We start from the raw sequence: 18,409 nt of genomic DNA on the forward strand, positions 1-18,409 counted from the left end.
GGGAAGTCCAACTCCCTTTTATTTTTTAAATGATGCTTAGCCACTCATTGAAAGTGGCTTGGAGGGGGCAAACATGGAAGCAGGAAGGCCTGTAAGGAGGTGACTGCAGAATCCAGGTGGCAGTAGAAATGGAGAGAAGCAGCCTGATTTGATGATATAGCTTGGAGGCAGAATCAACACGTCAACAGTATTGACTAGATGCAGGAGGAGAAAATAATGACTCTGAGGTTTTTGGTTTGAATGATTGGATGAATGATGAGGAGGGGAAGCCTGTGTAGGAGCAGCAGGTTTGAGCAGTTTTGTGTTTAGAATGTGTGAGACATCAGGGTGGTTACATCAAGTTGATAATTGTTGTAAGTCTGGAGTTCAGAAGATAAGCCTGAGCTGAAGACGTAAATACATTTGAGAATCAGGGGGATATAGACAGTATTTAAATCATACTCAAAGTACTGGTGTAGAAAGATATTCATAATACATTTTTAGGGCTAAAAAAACAAACAGTAGCAGAACAGTATGTTCGATATGATTCCAAATGTGACAGAAACTATGTTTATATATATATAAGTATGTTGTCTACACACAGAAAATGTCTTAAAGAAAACAGGTATCAGTAATAGTCATCTTTGGGGATTGGCGGGTGGCAAAAAGATATGGAGGCCAATCCCTTTTTATTTATTTATTTTAAAAATATGTATTTATTTGGCTGTGCTGGGCCTTAGTTGCAGCACGCAAGATCTTTAGTTGCGGCATGCAGACTCTTAGTTGCAGCATGTGGGATATAGTTCCCTGACCAGAGATCGAACCTGGGCCCCAGGCATTGGGAGTGCAGAGTCTTAGCCACTGGACCACCAAGGAAGTCCCCCTTTTTATTTATAGCTTCGGTACAGGTTTTATTTTCTTTTTTAATAAGAAATTACTTTTTAGAATTTTTAAATAAATAAAGCTATCCACTAGCCTGTTTTGTAGTTTGATACTCTAATTGTTAGGGAACCATTGACTGATACCACCCACCTTGGCCAGGCACAATGATAACCACTTGCATGAGTTGTCTCACAACAGGAGTTCCCAATAAGGAACATGGTGCTGCCACCGAAAACTAACCAGGAGAATCTGGGAGGGGCCAAAAGGAGGGAGGAGACGCCAGCCCATAATATTGTCCTACCAAGCTCTCAGAATCCTTTGCACTGGAATCCATCTTGGCTGAGAGATGCATGCGCCACCAGGAAGGACCCTGAGTCAGAGCAAATATAGGCCAAGAAAGATGATTGGCCAGAGACAACCCTGAAAACTAACCCCATTACCATGAAACCTGGGACTGCGAGCCACATGGCAGAGCAGTTCTCCTGGGTTCCCTTACCCTGCTGCTCTCCACCGGGGTGCCCCTTCCCAATAATGTCTTTTGCTTCGTCAGTACATGTGTCTCCTCAGACAATTCATTTCCGAGTGTTAGACAAGAGCCCACTCTTGGGCCCTGGAAGGGGTCCCCCTTCCTGCAACATAATTAGCAGGCTGTTAGCTGCACGCTTCTGAGGCTCCTTCCCAGCACAGACTCCCACCCCATGGGCATGTTAACACCAGGGTGCCTGGAGTTTTGATGATTTTAACTTAACTTGACAAATATTCATAGAAGATCCCTTTCTGCTAGTTCTACTGAGTCAGGTATGATCAAGACACAGTCCCTGCACTTGAAGAGTTTTTTAACTATTGAGTTTTCAACTGACTAGACTACTAAACAAAACGACAAGAGGATGAGCAAAGGACCTTGGAATTGAAAAATTAATTCTGCAGGATCCACTCTGGTAGGCTTCACAAAAGGGGTGACATTTCATTCATTCAATCATGAATTGATCTAAGAGCTTATGAATAGATTGAGAGCTTACCATGTTCCAGACAAAGTCACCAGCCTTGTGGAAATTTCATTCTAGTTCATATTTCAGAGCCCTATATAACAGAAAGAACTTATCAGGCAGAGCTGGAAAGAAGTAAATTCTAGGCAGAGGGAACCAAGGGCTGGAGATGCTAAAGTGCATAGGAGCAACAGGACTGCAGGAATATTGCCTGGAGGAGCAATAGGTGGCGGGGGGGTGGGGGGGGTGGGGGGGTGTGGGGGGAGTGTGGGACACAAGACTGAAAAGGAGGTTAGGAAACTTAGTGTAAAATTCATGTTGTGAAATTTAGATATTTCCTGAAGGCAACTTAGAGACATTAAATTAATCAGGAAAGTCATTTTAGAGACTACCTTAAGACCAGCCTGTGGAGGATAAATGGAGGTGAAATACACCAGACACTTGGAAACCAGTCAGAAAGATTTTACATGAATCTAAGCAAGAAAGGTAGGGAAATGAAATAAGGTATGGTCTATGAGTATAAAAGGTGGAGAACAGATTTTAGACATCTCAGAAATCCAGTAAGACAGCTTGCACAGGGTGGATGTGGGGACTAAGTGAAAGGGAGAATCAAAGATAACTTACTGTAGGGACTTCCCTGATGGCGCAGTGGTTAAGAATCTGCCTGCCAATGCAGGGGACACCGATTCGAGCCCTTCCCTGGTCTGGGAGATCCCACGGGCCGCGGAGCAACAAAGCCCATGCGCCACAACTACTGAGGCTGCACTCTAGAGCCCACGAGACACAATTAGTGAAGCCCGTGCACCTAGAGCCCATGCTCCGCAACAAGAGAAGCCACTGCAATGAGAAGCCCACGCACCGCAACGAAGAGTAGCCCCGCTCGCCGCAACTAGAGAAAGCCTGCACACAGAAACGAAGACCCAACACAGCCAAAAATAAATTAAAATAAGTTTAAAAAAAAGATAACTTACCCCAAAACTCCAGGCTTTAGTTTAGTGGTTATCATTCACTGGGAGGATGAAAACGGGATGATCTGAGGAGGAAGAAATTGAGTTCCATTCACACAGTCTAGTTCAGATGGCAGCCGAATGAATACTCAGTAACGGAAGACTTTAGGGAAACAGTTTCAAAAGCCAAATTGCAGAGGGCTGAAAAGTTAGGAGTTTAAGCAGATGGTATAGACTACTCTAAAGCAGCTTTGGGACAAATGACGGAAACAGATGGGATGGTTGGGGTGTGACAGAATGAGAAGTCTTGGTAGGTCAAGTGAAGTAATATGTTGCCGTGAGAGTGTGGTATTCCTGGGATCCAATGGGTAAAGCAAAGTCAAGAGGACCTCAGACCTAGACCAGTGATTCTCAAACTTGACTGAGCATCAGAATCACCTGAAGGGCTCATTAAACCACAGATTGCCCGGACCCACTCGGGAGTTTCCTATTCAGTAGGTCTGGGGTGGGGCCCAATAATTTGCATTTCTAACAAGCTCCCAGATGCTGATGCTGCTGACCAGGAGGCCACACTTTAAAGGTTTTTAAATTTTTAAACCTGGCCTAGAGCAAAGCATTCAGTAGCTGGCATACGATGAATGATTTTCCAAGTGAATGGATAAGAGTACTCATATTCAGGAAAGGAGGTCTCCCTGCAGTTAAAGACCAGATGGAAGGTAAGTCCACACAGGAGGATGGAAGACGGTGGTCAGAGTAGAACTTCAGAGTTTGAATTCAGAGAAGGAGCAATTTTTGGTGGACAAGGTCCAGGATTACCCCTGCCAGGGGAGTGATGAGAGGTCAAGGAACTGAGAACTGCAAGGTCATCAAAATACATCACATCTGGCAAAGGCCTGAGTCTAAAGGGAAGCTCCGTCAGGAAGTCAAGGTCTGGAGGGGAGTCTGGCTACTTTCTGGGTCTGAATTCTGTAGAGTTGACTGGATATGCCCACAGACGTTGTAACCCATCCAGGTTAATGCACCAATACAGGTAACAAATGGAAGGGAAGCTGGGGACTTTGTGCGAGCTCTGTTTGCACATCCTATAAGTTAAGGTGTGGGCCAGGCCCCAGGCTTTTTGGAGGTAGTTCTAGGGTGGAGATCACAGTCTGGGGATTTCAGCCCTGGGAGGCAGCAATTCACCTTAGGTGTTAAGGGAGCAGGACAGACAGGAAGGCTGTTGACTCTGGGAGAAATGGCTTGTAGAGAATAAAGTTCCACTAGTTTAGCACGTTTACAGATTAAACACGTCTGCTAACCCTCAGCAATGACTCTGCACCCTTTATAGCTTTCCCTTTACAGCTTTCCAGGAGCAACGTTCAGATCACCCCTGTGGGGTATGAGCGTGATTAGGTCATAGATTAGGCCTTCAGCTTGTGTTCCCTACAGCCTGCTGGCAATGCCTCTGCCGCTTTATACCTGTGCAACCTTCCACAAACTTATCTCCTCCTTCACGCCTCAGTTTCCCGCTTGTAAAATGCCAGTAATAACAGGATACCACACAGGGCTATTGTGAAGATTACCTGAGGTAGTTAAGGTAAAGCTCTGGACCCCCACTGAGTACCCTATAAATACTAGTTACGATTTGTTACATTGTCTCTACGGGTCCTTGTCAGTGTCCAGATACGTGCGCTCCTTCCCCTCACCTTTTCCAGCCAGACTGCATTTGGCGGTACTGGCGACGGGCTGGATTTGTGCGCAATGAGGGTTCCCAGAGAAAAACCCGCGCAACCGTAGTAGGACTTGCAGTGGCGCCTGCCGGCCGCTGGGGGCCGCTGGGGCCGCTGGGTTCGCCCCGCCCCTGAGGGGTCAGAGGTCACCAGACGGCGAAGGAGAGGCTGCGCGTCGCGGATCCCCAGTCCTGGGTAAATGGCGCCGGCGGAGCGCTGCCCTGTTTGCCGCCAGACCTTCTTCTGCGGCCGCGGACACGTCTACAGTCGCAAGCACCAGCGGCAGCTGAAGGTGGCTTTGGAGCGGCTTCTGCCTCAGGTGCGGACGGGAGGCTGGAGGAAACCCTGGACAGGACGGGGCGGGAATGGGGGCGGGGCTGTGAGGGCCCGAGGGGGTGGGATCTGGGGGTCCCGCCGGGGTCCTACTTAGCCTCTTCCCCTTGGCACCCTCTCCGCGGCAGGTGGAGGCCGCCCGCAAGGCCGTCCGCGCCGCTCAGGTGGAGCGTTACGTGCCTGAGCACGAGCGGTGCTGCTGGTGCCTGTGCTGCGGCTGTGAGGTGAGGAAACACCTGAGCCACGGAAACCTGACCGTGCTGCATGGGGGGCTGCTGGAGCATCTGGCCAGGTGAGCGCCGGGCCGGGAGCCGCATACAACAGTCGTGTACATTTGTGGGAGGGAGGGTTTAGGGTGGGTGAGAGGAAGAACGCTTTTGTGATTTGATGGAGTCATCTTGTAGGCATTGCCAGCCTTGAGGGTAGCGGGCTTACGGCTGCCATGGTCCCAGTGGTGTTGGTGGTCTAGCTGGGAAGGTCAGCTGGGCAGGTTCAATCAAGGTTCCCTCCCATCACTTCCTCTCAGATTCTCACATTTTTATTGGAAGGGGGAGACTGGAGATCTTGAAGAGACTACTATCAGTATTCTCTCAGCCTTGCCCAGAGACAGAAACCCAGATGTCAGTTTGCATTATTTATCTAATGCCTAGATATCTGTGTAATATTCTGCAATCTATCATTGAGATAACTTGTCCTTTCCATTCTCAGTCCAGAGCACAAGAAAGCAACCAACAGATTCTGGTGGGAGAACAAGGCTGAGTTCCAGATGAAAGAGAAGTTTTTGATCTCCCCCCAGGATTATGCACGGTAAGTCACTACTTCACATGATGAAGTAGCAGAGTGTGGATTCTCTGGGCCTGTGTCAGGTACTGGAGCTTCCTCTACTGCTTGGGAAGTTTAGTAAGGACTTCATTAGTAACCATTGTCTTTGTAGCACTCATTATCCTAGGCACCATATTGGACACAAAAGAAATATGACAGAGTCCTTGAAAGGTTTATAATCTAGTTGGGGGGGGGATTTACAATGTATTTAGCAAATAGAGAATAGTGTTTTATTAAAGCTGACCATAATCAACTACTTAAATGTATGACACAGAAACTACTAAGGTTCTTTAGGAGCAGAAGATGCTTTTTATAGTGTGCAAGAAACTGGTGCTCACCCAGTGCCCACTTTTAATAGTTTTAGACTCTATTTTAACTGGCCTCGGAGGACCCCAAGGAACCGGATTGTAGGAAGCTGGACAGCACAGAGAGGGAGTGAGCCCTGACTGCCTCAGGAAGAGGACTCAGGCAGCCTCACATCATCACTTTTATTGGGACCATATTGAGATTGTGGAGTGTGGAACCCAAGGGGATCCCAAAGCCAAAGTTAAGAAAACACATGGTGTTTGTTCTTTCTTTCTACCCAATGTGGAGAATAATGAGGAAATAAGAAATGCCTAAATCCCACCACCTTGCCTTAAAATCTGTGGTTCAGACTGGGAGGAGATAAGAAACTGAGGCCACTCACTCCTCACACCCTGGCTCAGCTGCATATGGTTTTTGGTGGGTGAATAAAGGATAGTTGAGCAGCAAAGGTTATAATTGAGAATTATGAGGATGGACTCTTTGAACTTTTTATTTAAATATAATTTGACTTTTGAGCTTTATAAATTTCAAGCTCACACAAGACAAGGCCAGGCCAAGCCTGACTGATTTGACCAGTAAAGATACAATGAGCCACTTTTATTATTTTTTTAATCTTTTTTTTTTTAATAAAAAAATTTATTTTTGGCTGTGTCTGGTCTTTGTTGCTGCGCGCAGACTTTCTCTAGTTGCGGCAGGTGGGGGCTACTGTTCATTGCAGTGCATGCACGGGCTTCTCATTGTAGTGGCTTCTCTTGTTGCGGAGCACAGGCTTTAGGTGTGCAGGCTTCAGTAGCTGTGGCTCACAGGCTCTAGAGCACAGGCTCAGTAGTTGTGGCTTAGTTGCTCCGCGGCATGTGGGATCTTCCCGGACCAGGGCTCAAACCCGTGTCCGCGGCATTGGCAGGCGGATTTTTAACCACTGCGCCACCAGGGAAGTCCTAATCATTATTTTAAAAGATTAGTCTTTTTATTTGGCTGCATCGGGTCTTAGTGCCGGCATGCAGGATCTTCATTGCAGCGTGCAGGCTTCTCTCTAGTTCTGGTGCGTGCAGGCTCCAGAGCACGTGGGCACTCTAGTTGTGGCATGTATGGGCTCAGTAGTTGCAGCGTGTGGGCTTAGTTGCCCTGTAGCATGTGGGATCTTAGTTCCCCGACCAGGGATCAAACCCAAGTCCCCTGCATTGGAAGGGGGATTCTTAACCACTGGACCACCAGGAAAGTCCCACAGTGAGCTACTTTTAGGTTCAGGCAGTTTGTTACATAAGCAGTGAAAAGAGTAAGCCCGAAGTGCCAGCCTCCCAGGTTGTCCAACACACCCAAAAGGACCATACTGATACAAACAGGGCTGGGTGACTGCAGTGTGAGCTGTGCGATACTTTTGCTGGGGAGCCAAGTCTAGACTGCAGCTACGTGCTTTTATATCTACAGCTCAAATCTGAGAGCACAAAGTCCCATACCCCATCAGAACTGGGAGTTGATGAGAAACTGTTTCATAATGGTCTCCCATGAGAGATAGGGAGACGAGTGGGAGATGGCCTCCTAGCAGTTCCTTTCAGGCCTCCTGTCCTCTTGTGTTCCAGGAGGATCACGCAGACCTTCAGCCAAAACTCTGATAAGCTGCAGTTCAAGGCTTTGCCTGTAAGGATACGTGCAAGGCACGTAAGGATACGTGCAAGGCACCTTGATAGAGCCATTCCCTTACATAAATGTTTTACATATTAAAATTAGGCAAAAAGGCTATAAGCTCGTGTGCGGTGGCGGAGTCGGCAGAGTAGTCGGCAGCGGCTGCAGCAAGAGTTTGGCGACATGTCTCACACCATTTTGCTGGTACAGCCTACCAAGAGGCCAGAAGGCAGAACTTATGCTATGAATCTGAATGAATGCATGGAAGGTGTTTGTATAATGTACGAAGAACATCTGAAGAGAGTGAATCCCAGCAGCCCCTCTGTCACATATGGTATCAGTTATTTGATTTTATTGATGACCTGGAAGACCTCAGCTGCCTTGTTTACCGAGCTGATACCCAGACATACCAGCCTTATAACAAAGACTGGATTAGATTTATACATAGCTCCTTCATCAAATAGTTGAGTTTGGAAGCATTAGGGGGATGGGGGTGGGCTTGGAACACAGGTGTATACAGAGTGATGTAGAAGAAGTTTTTATTATAGTAATCCAGTTTCCGTTTTGGTATACGCTGGCCAGGGTTGAATGTATTAGATGAAATGTGAGGATCTTGTTCAATCTGAAACCCCTTTTGCCCCCTTCTCCCCCTCCCTTTTTAACTTAAAACATTTTTATGATGATTTAGATGGAAGTTGGTTTTTGTCAGTTACTGTTGGTTCCAGTCCTTCCAACTGTTCGTATCTGAACATTCACTGTACTAATAACCCTTCTTCAAATCGGGGTGGGGGGTGGTGACGCAGTTTAGTTATGTCCTCAAGACAAAGTCTTAGTGAAAATCAAAGAAATGTTCTCTAGTTATATTTTCAAAAAATAATAATTAGGCAAACAAAGACAGTTATATTAATTATGTATCAATTGATAACGATGAAAGAATAAGAATTCAAGTAACATTTGAACACAAAAATCTGACTGTACACCCTTAGGTTTTCTGAGGACTAATGAACTGCAAAGAAACCTTGAGCTTTGCTTAGTAGTCTTATTGCTGATAGCAGCATTGATGTTATTCAGATACCTTTGTATTGTAGGATAAAAACAACTGCAAATATATTGTTGTCCCAAATATGGGACAATTTGGACATCAAGAAAGGGAAATTGATTTTCTTAAGTATGGTAATGGTTTCATAGGCTGTTCCTGTTCCCAGGAGATGTATGCTGAAAAATTTAGAATTAAGTCTCATGTTCTTGGCAGAAAGGCAATGTGTTTATAAGCAAACTGGAGCCAGTATGGCAAAATGTTTACAGTGAATCTGGGGGAGAGGTACATGGGTGTTCATTGTACTATTTTGTTTCTGGGAGTTTGACACTACCCAAAATTCAGAGAAAAACGATCTACTGAGGATCTTTTCACAACTGACCGGGACTTGCCCTTTTTCTTTTTAGATTCAAGAAGTCCATGGTGAAAAGTCTGGATTCCTATGAGGAAAAAGAGGATGAAGTGATTAAAGAGGTGAGTTAAAGGAAAGGCCTCTGAAGGACCCAGGGCCCCCCCCCCCCACCATTTTGTACCTATCTAAGCAGCCTCTCCCCCACAGATGGCAGCTCAGATCCGTGAGGTGGAGCACAGCCGGCAGGAGGTTGTTCGGTCTGTCTTAGAGGTTGGTTTCCCTCGGAGGAGCCAGAGCAGTATCCAAATCCACTGATTCCTGCTTCTCCCAGGTCCAACATTTCACCTACCAGCTCTTCTTATGAGAATTCATGGACTCCATGCTTTACCTGCTCGGCTTGAATTCCCTTACCTGCCCACCAGGGTGCAGGCCTTTGTCAGTGGAGATGATGTGGGCCAGGCTGGGGGAGGGAGGCAGGGAGGGAGGGAGGGAAGTTTGCAAGATATGGGCAGTACCCTCAATATGTCAATTTGTTTACTTCTGGAGGGTGGGAGCATGGCCTAGGCAAATTCTTAAGCATCCTAGACACAATTATTTTTCCTGAATCAAACTCAGCCTCAGACAGTGCCAGACCCAGAAGAGGGCTCTTCGGCACCTGGAAGCTGGAAAGGGACAAACAGGTAAGACTGTTAGGAAACCTCTTATTGGGAGTTCTGACATCTCTTAGAACATTCTGTAACTTTGGCTGGGAAAAGGGAACAAATGTCATCTTTGCTATCCTCATGGCTCAAGGACCTTGTCTGCCAGCCTGGCTCCTGTTTGTCTTTTTCAGCCAAGTAGCCTCCACCTCACAGCAGCCCTCATATGTGGACCTGCCACCAGCCCCGGAGCTTGACTGGATGGAGACAGGACAACCACTGACATTCATTGGCCATCATCAGGTACAATGGATACGAAAGTTGGGAAAGGGCCAGTGCCCCCTCAGTTCCCAGGACACCCATCTCTCCTGGCTTTTCTGTGTATTCTGGCCATTCCTGTCTTAGCAGGCTTTTCCCTCTTGCTGCCCTGTCCCATAGTATCATGTTCTTAGACTTTTTTGTCACCCTCCATGGTGATCTTATCCACACACTGCCCCAGTTGCCACATAGAAGTACCAACTCCTAAATCTCATCCTGTGCAGAATCCACAGTTCCAGCTCAATACGGGACATTTATAGATACCCCACAGGTACCTGAAGCTAACCCCTACCACTCCTGTGTTTCCATTAACTGTAGATGCAGATTCTTATCTCCTCCTTTCTTTCATTTTTCACATTCCCTCAATGAGCATGTCTTATCTATTTTATCTCCTGAATACAAGCTGGTCTCTATTCCACCTTGGAACAATTCCTACTACTGCAATCTTGCCCCAAACACAACAGAAAATAATCGCATCACCTGCTATCTTACATTCTATCCTCCAGCTGCACTGTGCTCCTCCTTGCTTTTGAACATGTAATTGCCATTGTCTTAAATGATATGCTTTCCTTCCCTCACCATCTACTTAACCCTCACCTTCCTTCAGCTCTTAGCTTGAATGTCACTTTTTCATGGAAAACTGTTATAAATGTATGTAGCCCCATGTAAAAAGCTGTGAATGTAATTTGCGTAATTCATACTTCTCTTTGCCAGTAGTATGTATGCTCTGTAAGAAAAGGGTTTCGTTTACCTAACATCTAGTAGGCACTTATTTTTGGACAGCTCTGCTACTAAGACCTTGAGTCTGGTGAGGGCAAGACTGTCTTTCAGTGATTTGCTGTGCTCTGTAAGATTTAACATCAACCCAGTGCAGAACTAGCATCATGGCAGTGGTTCCATCCACCTCCAGTAAAATTTCTTCCTCTAGGCTATGAGTATCCTATCATCTCTTGGCTTTCTTATGATTTTTTCCCATTTCCAACTACAGGATACACCAGGAATTGGTAACATCCACTCAGGTAAGACCCATGGCAATGTTTCTCAAACTGTAAGAAGCTTTTTTTTTTTTTTTAAAGAATAAAGTTGATTAAGATACAGCAGTGAACTTGGGATCTTTGAGACACACCTGAGTTCTAGGCCTTTCACTGGTAGAAGGGTATCGAAGACACATATGTCAAATGTGTCTGAGTAACTCAGGAAAGTAACAGATGTACATTCACCTGTTTACCGGATTTTTTTTTTTAAACTTTCAGATCTAAGGTGTTTTAAACTTAGAAAATGTCAGACATGGTAATTCTTATAAGGGTTTTTTGTTCGACCACTATATGAGTGTGTGTTAAAGTGTTTTTTAAAATAATACACTTAATAGTGAAAATAAAGAGTATAAACAACAAGGTCCTACTGTATAGCAGAGGGAACTATATTTAATATCCTGTGATAAACTATTATGGAAAAGAATATGAAAAAGAATACATATATAACTGAGTCGCTTTGCTGTACAGCAGAAATTAACACATTGTAAATCAACTATACTTCAATAAAATAAAATTTAAAAATAAAACTCATTGCAACTGAGGGCCAGAGAAGTCTCTATACCGTACACAGTGCCCACCATGGCATTAGCCATGCTACAGCCACTCGTCTCCTTGTATTTCAACTAAGGAAAAAAGTACTTTGCTTGAAAAATGGAAGATTACAAACTTTAGCATAACAACGTTTTTCCAAAGTAAAGCAGCATCTGATGAAGGATGTGTATTCTCAATATATGAAAACCTCTCAACACTCAGTAAAGGCATATAAAAAGATGCTCATCAAAATGGCTGAAACTAGGACTTCCTTGGCGGTCCAGTGGTTAAGGCTCCGCACTCTTCAATGCAGGGAGCACGGATTTAATCCCTGGTCAGGGAACAACACCACATGCCACATGGCGTGGCCAAAGAATTAAAAAAGGCTAAAGACTGACCATTTATATATGCAGGAACTCTCATGCACTGCTGGTGGGGATGCAAAATGGCATCACTACTTTGGAAAACAGTCTGGCAGTTTCTTTAAAAGTTGAAAAAAAATCCCAATGTGCCTCAGCCAATGAACACTTCAAAAAATACTCAATAACGAAGGAACGATTGAAAACACGCGTAACACAAAAACCTCAAAGTAACTATGCTAAAAGGTACACAAGGGTACATAATATATGCCATTTATACAACATTACGGAAAACGCAAACTAACCTATAGCAACAGAAAGCACACCAGCGGCTGCCTGGGAAGAGGGGTATAAGGGAAGTGTGCTAGAAAATATTTTAAAGGGGCACAAGGATACATGGTGGTGGTGATTTCATCCCAGACATTTCAAATTGCACACTTTAAATGTGTGTAGTTTTTCAGGCATGTATTGCTGTATTGATACAGCTATTAAGTATCAGCACCTTTTAAATTAGCCTAGGCCCCTCAACTTCCCATGGTCCAGAATTCCTGGGTTTTGTTTACAAACATTTATAATTTTCAATTAGGTAGGAACTTATAGCTAGCTATGTTCCACAACAGCCTGAAGGTTAAAAACTTTTAAGTGCTTTCATTTCTGCTTAAAGGGTCTTCCTTTTCCAGGTGCCACACCTCCCTGGATGGTCCAAGATGAGGACTGTAGCTCTGGGAACCAACAAATAGGACCCTCCTATGAAGAGTTTCTCAAAGAAAGTAAGTTAACTAATTCAGAAATGGTGATGGGTTCTTTAAGTCTTCCTACTCACGTAAAACTGCTTATTGTAGAGGAAAAACAGAAATTGAAGAAACTCCCACCAGACAGAGTTGGGGCCAACTTTGATCATAACTCCAGTACCGGTGCAGGCTGGCTGCCCTCTTTTGGCCGGGTCTGGAATAATGGACGCCGCTGGCAATCCAGGTATGGGCCCAGTGTCCGGACCCCAACCCACTCCCCCTTGGAGATCTCACCCTTCGTCCTGCTAACCCTTCATTTCCTTTCAGGCATCAATTCAAAACTGAAGCCGCAGCAAGAAACAAACAGCAGTCACATAAAAAGAAAAGTTAATGGTTTCCTAATACATTTTCAACCACCATAATGCTCAAAACCAAATCAACAAGCCGATACCTACTATTATCCTTTGTAACTGCCTTTCTTAGGAAACAGACACGCCCATTTATTTGATTTAATAAAGTTTTATTTTTCCAAATATACAGCTGGTGGGACCTGTAAAAAAAAAAAAATTCAAGAATCAGAACTATAGAGCCTTGTGAAGGGATGCATACTTCCTACACCATGAACCCCTGGGTTCTTGCTCACCTGTTCATGCATCTTCACCAGCAGCTGGAGCATCTCCACCCTTAGTATTTCTGGTGTAAATTACTTGAGCTCTGTGCTTTGAAACCAGTTTAATAAGTCCTAGAAAGAAAGCATAAAATTTTCGCACAATAGTACTATGAAATACTTAATAAGACACTAGAAATATCTGTTTTATATTCCATCCCAAAAGAGAAATGCTGAATTTAAGCATGAGTTTAGGAGGCATGCCTACATTTCTTGGTTATAATCTAATTTGACTTACCCTTTTAAAACAAGGGACTGACCACCTGCTCTTGGGATGGCCACCTTCACAGCACTTTACTATAACTTGAAAATCACTGTTTCCATTATTGGGCACTAACCAATAACCTAGATAACATGTTAGAATTACATTACTAACAACCACCTATTGCATTTAAGATGGCTAGCACGGTCAGGCCAATTTAAGGTGCAAAAGCATACAAATCAGTACAACACACCCCTCTCACCTTTACTAAGCAGCTCCTGCAAGGCTGCCCTGGCCAGGGAGCCACGAATCTTCAGTCTCTCAGAGACGACAGCTGGAGTTATAAGCTTATAGTTGGGAACTTCTTTACAGAGTTTGTCATATGTTGCTTTGTCAAACAAGACTAGGTTATTGAGCTTGTCCCGAACTTTGCCTTTGGACCACTTCTGCTCACCAAAAAAAAAAAAAAATATCAGTGCTCCAGTTCTTCCCTCCTCTGGAACAACCTGCCTCAAAGAACTGTTACTTGGTTGTACGGCTATACTGAGAGAGTGGCTCTATTCCTTGGCCTGCAGAAATCTATGAAATGCAGAATTTGCAGAAACTCTGCAAATTAAGATTCAAATAATTAGAAAACCAGAATTCAAAGCAAAAAGAGACCCTGGTTGTCGTTAAGGGCATCAAAGACACATCTGGTTGGGGGCGGGGGGAGGAACCTATTATTGAGACTTTCGGATACTGACTGAGCCCCACGGAACCAACTAAAATAACACTACGTGCTGCGTATCCAAATAAATGCTCTGTACACATCTAATTGCCAAACAGCGTATGTGACCCCAAATAACGAAAAAACAGAATGCTGATAACAGCATACGCTGTAATAACCTGACTCTAGACCCCACAACCTAACAAGCCATCTGCTAGGTGTCACTTAATATATCGATAAGGTACGGGTGCCCGCAGCCTCCCTCAACGTTCAAGCGACTGACTCCTACCTTCTTTTTGGCCTTGCCCCCAGACTTGTTCACTGGGTCTTTGTCTTTCTTGGCCGACTTTCCGGCATCTTTCTTCTTCTTGTCATCCTTGGGCGGCTACAGAAGAAAAGCGGGAATACTGCCAGGTCTCAAGGCAGCCCCACGCTCCCCCTACCCCTGTGCTCCACCTCAACCCCCGCCCAGACTCCACCGACGGAGCACATGGGGGAAGCAATAGCCCGCCCGCCTCGACACGCGGCCCGGCAGTTCTGGGAGCCCTCCTCCGATGCCGCCCCAAATGCGCGCCGGCACCGCCGGCTCCCGAAACCACGCCGGCTGTCCCCAAACAGAGCTCTCACCATAGCGAAGCCGGGAGAGCAACTGCTACCACCTCGCCTCCCTAAGATGTCGGACAAAAAGGAAGTGCGTCTAGCGAAGAAGCCCAGAAACCTCCGCCTGCACCGAGTGCTTCCGGGGTAAGGGGCGGGACCGCGCGGAGGAAGTCGGGAGGGGCAGGCCTGACTCAAGCCCGGAACTGGCTGCGGGCAGTGCGAGCTTACCCTGCAGCCGGAGGCACTCGAGGCTGTCCCTACCTTTTGCGCTTTGCGACTAGTTGTGAGGCAGTCACACGTTGCTGTTTCCTGACACTAAAAACCTGGGAAAAGGGACGGAAAACAATTTTCTAGATCCCGACAGCTAACTTCCCAGCGTTACTGACAGCCAGGCGTGCTCCAAGTGCGCAAGCGCCGCAGTGCGCCGCGCTCCCGGGTCGAGAGGGAACGCGCGGCCGGGGCGCCGGGGGCAGGTCCTGTGCTGCGGTTCCGGGGCGGGGCCGGGAGGGGGAGCCAGTCCCGCAGTAGTGGCGGCAGCAATGGCGATTTTCAGTGTGTTTGTGGTGAACAAAGCTGGAGGCCTCATTTACCAGTTGGACAGCTACGCGCCACGGGCCGAGGCTGAGAAAACTTTCAGTTACCCGCTTGATCTGCTGCTCAAACTGCATGACGATCGTGTGCTGGTTGCCTTCGGCCAGCGCGACGGCATCCGGGGTGGGTTAGGCTCGGGCCTGGGGGGCGGGGCCCGGTGCCGCCGTTGTGGGCAGGTGTCTCTGGGCGGGGGGCGGAGGGGGTGAGGAGTTGGGGCCGGGTCCATTGTCGCCTTGGTGGGATCCCCAAGCTGAGGCTTCGTTGACGCCTAGCCTCGGCTCTGCAGTGGGCCACGCAGTGCTGGCCATCAATGGTGTGGATGTGAGCGGCAAGTACACGGCCGATGGGAAAGAGGTGCTGGAGTACCTGGGCAACCCTGCTAACTACCCGGTGTCCATTCGATTCGGCCGGCCTCGCCTAACCTCCAATGAGAAGCTCATGCTGGCCTCCATGTTCCACTCGTAAGTCTCACAACCCTTCCTAGATTTTGTCGGTCCGCACTTGGCTCATAGGCTGGCTGGATTAGTGTGGTTCTGCGCTCAGAGACTTCCTGAGCGGCGGTGCTTACCTTCCTCCTTCTAAATTCTCAGTTCTTGTGTCATGAAAAGAATTGATCCAGTATGACTAGGCTGTAGGTAATGCTGGCAGTGGTGTGATTTTTTTTGCCTAAGTCACCTTCTCTTTTCTGAGTCTTAAGTTTTTTCATCTTTAAAGTAAGGCAATTGAACTAAATGATCTTTAAGATCTTTTCTTGCTGTCAATTATGGTATGAGATGTGCTGGATATGCATAGTCACGGGGTGAGTAAACGTGGCACATAGTCCCAGAGTGTTAATTTCACCCAAAGTTTTCAATGTACAATGTTTTATAGCAAAGTATGAATGTAGAATACATGCAGAATTCAAATAAATTTTTAAGTAATTTTGATACTGCTGCCAGGCAGTTCACACTGCTGCTTCTGACTATCTCAAGCTGTAATTTGAACTCTTCAGAAGATAAGGGTCATTTCAGCGGAAAAGTTCGAGAAGCACTTCTCCCTTATAGCAATGAGGTGCATTCCCAACTTTGCCTCCTTTGCAAATAGGCTGTTCGCAATCGGCTCCCAGCTGTCTCCTGAACAGGGCAGCTCAGGCATTGAGATGCTGGAGACAGACACATTCAAACTGCACTGCTTCCAGACATTGACAGGTACGCATCTCTAGATAGGTCAAGGGGATGCGATGGGGCAGGTTGGGAGAAGGGATTGGCCCAAGTTGGGTTTGGTAAGCAAGGGAGTGTTGGTCAGCCTTTTCTGGGACAACTGCACAGACAGTTACTTGTTTTGTGAATCTAAAGGCAATATTTAATCTGACGCCAGTTTTGTCCATGCCACTGAGCGTTATCCTGTCCACAGATAAACTCACCTTAATGTTATCTCATGTTGCACACGTTTTGAAAGGTGTGTTGTTCCAAAATGAAATTTGAATGTGAAATGGAAATGACCTTTGGATCGTGACTGTCATTGCATCACTCGCTGAAGGCAGATCATTGAAAACTGCCTGAGTTTGTTCTTGCCTGGCACTTTCTGCTGAGGGGCCCCCAGGCCAGAAGTAAGCGACAGAGCTAGGACCCAAAGCCTGGTCACTCAGTCAGCTGGGTGATGCAACAAAGTCATTTCACTTCTCTGCTCTCACCTGTAGATTCAAAATCTTGCTTTTTGTGCTTTATGTAGCAATAAGGATAACATTTAAGTGGGCATATGTAAGTGCTGTACAAACAAAGGACAGCATTATTTGCTGCATTCTCTACCCTTTGGTAATCATTACTGGTCCCTCTCCAGGGATAAAGTTTGTGGTGCTGGCGGATCCTAGGCAGGCTGGGATAGATTCTCTTCTCCGAAAGATTTATGAGATTTACTCAGACTTTGCCCTGAAGAATCCATTTTACTCCCTGGAAATGCCCATCAGGTATGTGGTCCCACTTCCTAGATTCTGGTCAAAGCCTCCTTGTTCCCCCTCCCTGTGTGCTTTTCCCCAATGTCATTTTGAAGTGTAATAGAGGTTGTTTTTTGGTTTTTTTTGCGGTACACGGGCCTCTCACTGTTGTGGCCTCTCCCGCTGCGGAGCACAGGCTCCGGATGCGCAGGCTCAGTGGCCATGGCTCACAGGCCCAGCTGCTCCGCGGCATGTGGGATCCTCCCAGACCGGGGCACGAACTGGTGTCCCCTGCATCGGCAGGCAGACTCTCAACCACTGCGCCACCAGGGAAGCCCTAGAGTTATTTTTAAATAAAACAAAAGTAACTAGCCTTTTACTTACTTATTTTTTGGAGAAACCAAAGACTTTCCTTGGGGTTTATGTCTTTCTTCAAGCAGAGTTTCTACTGGCTCTGCCTCTGCACCCAAGGTGGGGAGAGAGCCAGGCCTCACACTTTGTCCTTATTTGTGCTTCCTGGGTCTGGCCTAGGTGTGAGCTGTTTGACCAGAACCTGAAGTTAGCCCTGGAGGTGGCAGAGAAGGCTGGAACTTTTGGACCTGGATCTTAGGCTGAACCTGCAGTGGATCCCCCCCCACTCCCCGCATATTCTTGAGAGATCCTGCAACAGGGGTCCTGCTGTTTCCACTCCGATGGCGAGCCCAGCGGCATTTGTTAGTGCACTTGAAAATGGGAGGTTGCTGAGCCTGATGACATGTACCGATGCCCGAGCCTTAATACCGTGCTCTCTTTCCTCCTGTATCTGTCATGGTCCTACTTCCCAACTCTGTACAGATTATTTATGGAGGAGGTAGGCCCATAAATGCTATAATAAACATTCCTTTGATCTCAGTGTTTGCTATCCTAATTGATGGTTTGGGGGAAAAGCCTCAGGAGGGGAGACAGGAATGATAAGGGAATTCTGGGAAAATGAGATACTATGTTCTAGTAGAAAACAAAACAAATATATGTTCATTAAGTGAATGAATGAACATGGGACTTTGAATCAGGAGCCTTGGTCCTAGTTCCAGAATCGCTACTGACTTCCTAGGTGGTGGGTATGGTGGTGATGATGATAATGAAAATGGTGATGGAATATTTATCAA

General features: G+C 46.3%; 3 protein-coding genes and 1 long non-coding RNA gene across 12 annotated transcripts in view; 2 read left to right on the plus strand and 2 right to left on the minus strand.

Moving 5' to 3' along the window:
* The window catches only part of LOC132526362 (uncharacterized), a 44,776-nt gene extending 40,195 nt beyond the window's left edge, over nucleotides 1-4,581 (minus strand). For both annotated transcript variants that reach the window (XR_009542540.1, XR_009542539.1), the window contains exons 1-2: nucleotides 4,480-4,581; nucleotides 2,819-2,880 (exon numbers count right to left, since the gene is read on the minus strand). This is a non-coding gene — a long non-coding RNA (uncharacterized LOC132526362). The remainder of the gene's footprint in view (nucleotides 1-2,818; nucleotides 2,881-4,479) is intronic.
* An 85-nt stretch (nucleotides 4,582-4,666) lies between these two features.
* Nucleotides 4,667-13,121, plus strand: CENATAC (centrosomal AT-AC splicing factor). Of its 6 annotated transcripts, XM_060160550.1 has the most exons (11): nucleotides 4,667-4,822; nucleotides 4,965-5,128; nucleotides 5,545-5,643; nucleotides 9,031-9,097; nucleotides 9,183-9,245; nucleotides 9,591-9,655; nucleotides 9,808-9,916; nucleotides 10,920-10,950; nucleotides 12,536-12,625; nucleotides 12,698-12,830; nucleotides 12,914-13,115. In XM_060160550.1, exons 1-11 carry the CDS (start codon nucleotides 4,703-4,705, stop codon nucleotides 12,975-12,977), a joined length of 1,005 nt encoding a protein of 334 aa, XP_060016533.1. In that variant the 5' UTR covers nucleotides 4,667-4,702; the 3' UTR covers nucleotides 12,978-13,115. The 6 variants fall into 6 exon arrangements, with proteins under 6 accessions (XP_060016533.1, XP_060016529.1, XP_060016530.1 ...); XM_060160546.1 differs by having other exon boundaries at nucleotides 9,183-9,273; nucleotides 9,591-9,916; nucleotides 12,914-13,121; XM_060160547.1 differs by having other exon boundaries at nucleotides 12,536-12,830; nucleotides 12,914-13,121.
* RPS25 (ribosomal protein S25) lies at nucleotides 13,086-14,943 on the minus strand. Its single transcript, XM_060160554.1, has 5 exons — nucleotides 14,789-14,943; nucleotides 14,451-14,546; nucleotides 13,718-13,901; nucleotides 13,230-13,328; nucleotides 13,086-13,136 (listed from the first exon to the last, which is right to left on the minus strand). The coding sequence occupies exons 1-4, from the start codon at nucleotides 14,789-14,791 to the stop codon at nucleotides 13,234-13,236; spliced, it is 378 nt and encodes a 125-aa protein (XP_060016537.1). The 5' UTR covers nucleotides 14,792-14,943; the 3' UTR covers nucleotides 13,086-13,136; nucleotides 13,230-13,233.
* Nucleotides 14,944-14,950: 7 nt separating this feature from the next.
* Nucleotides 14,951-18,155, plus strand: TRAPPC4 (trafficking protein particle complex subunit 4). 3 transcript variants are annotated; one of them, XM_060160551.1, is made up of 6 exons: nucleotides 14,951-15,475; nucleotides 15,639-15,813; nucleotides 16,436-16,539; nucleotides 17,171-17,304; nucleotides 17,461-17,628; nucleotides 17,796-18,155. In XM_060160551.1, exons 1-6 carry the CDS (start codon nucleotides 15,301-15,303, stop codon nucleotides 17,799-17,801), a joined length of 762 nt encoding a protein of 253 aa, XP_060016534.1. In that variant the 5' UTR covers nucleotides 14,951-15,300; the 3' UTR covers nucleotides 17,802-18,155. The 3 variants fall into 3 exon arrangements, with proteins under 3 accessions (XP_060016534.1, XP_060016535.1, XP_060016536.1); XM_060160553.1 differs by lacking the exon at nucleotides 17,461-17,628 and having other exon boundaries at nucleotides 14,962-15,475; nucleotides 17,171-17,297; XM_060160552.1 differs by lacking the exons at nucleotides 17,461-17,628; nucleotides 17,796-18,155 and having other exon boundaries at nucleotides 14,955-15,475; nucleotides 17,171-17,438.
* Nucleotides 18,156-18,409: the final 254 nt, after the last annotated feature.

The sequence above is a fragment of the Lagenorhynchus albirostris genome, chromosome 9 (assembly GCF_949774975.1).
Source record: "Lagenorhynchus albirostris chromosome 9, mLagAlb1.1, whole genome shotgun sequence".
Lineage (NCBI taxonomy): Eukaryota > Metazoa > Chordata > Mammalia > Artiodactyla > Delphinidae > Lagenorhynchus > Lagenorhynchus albirostris.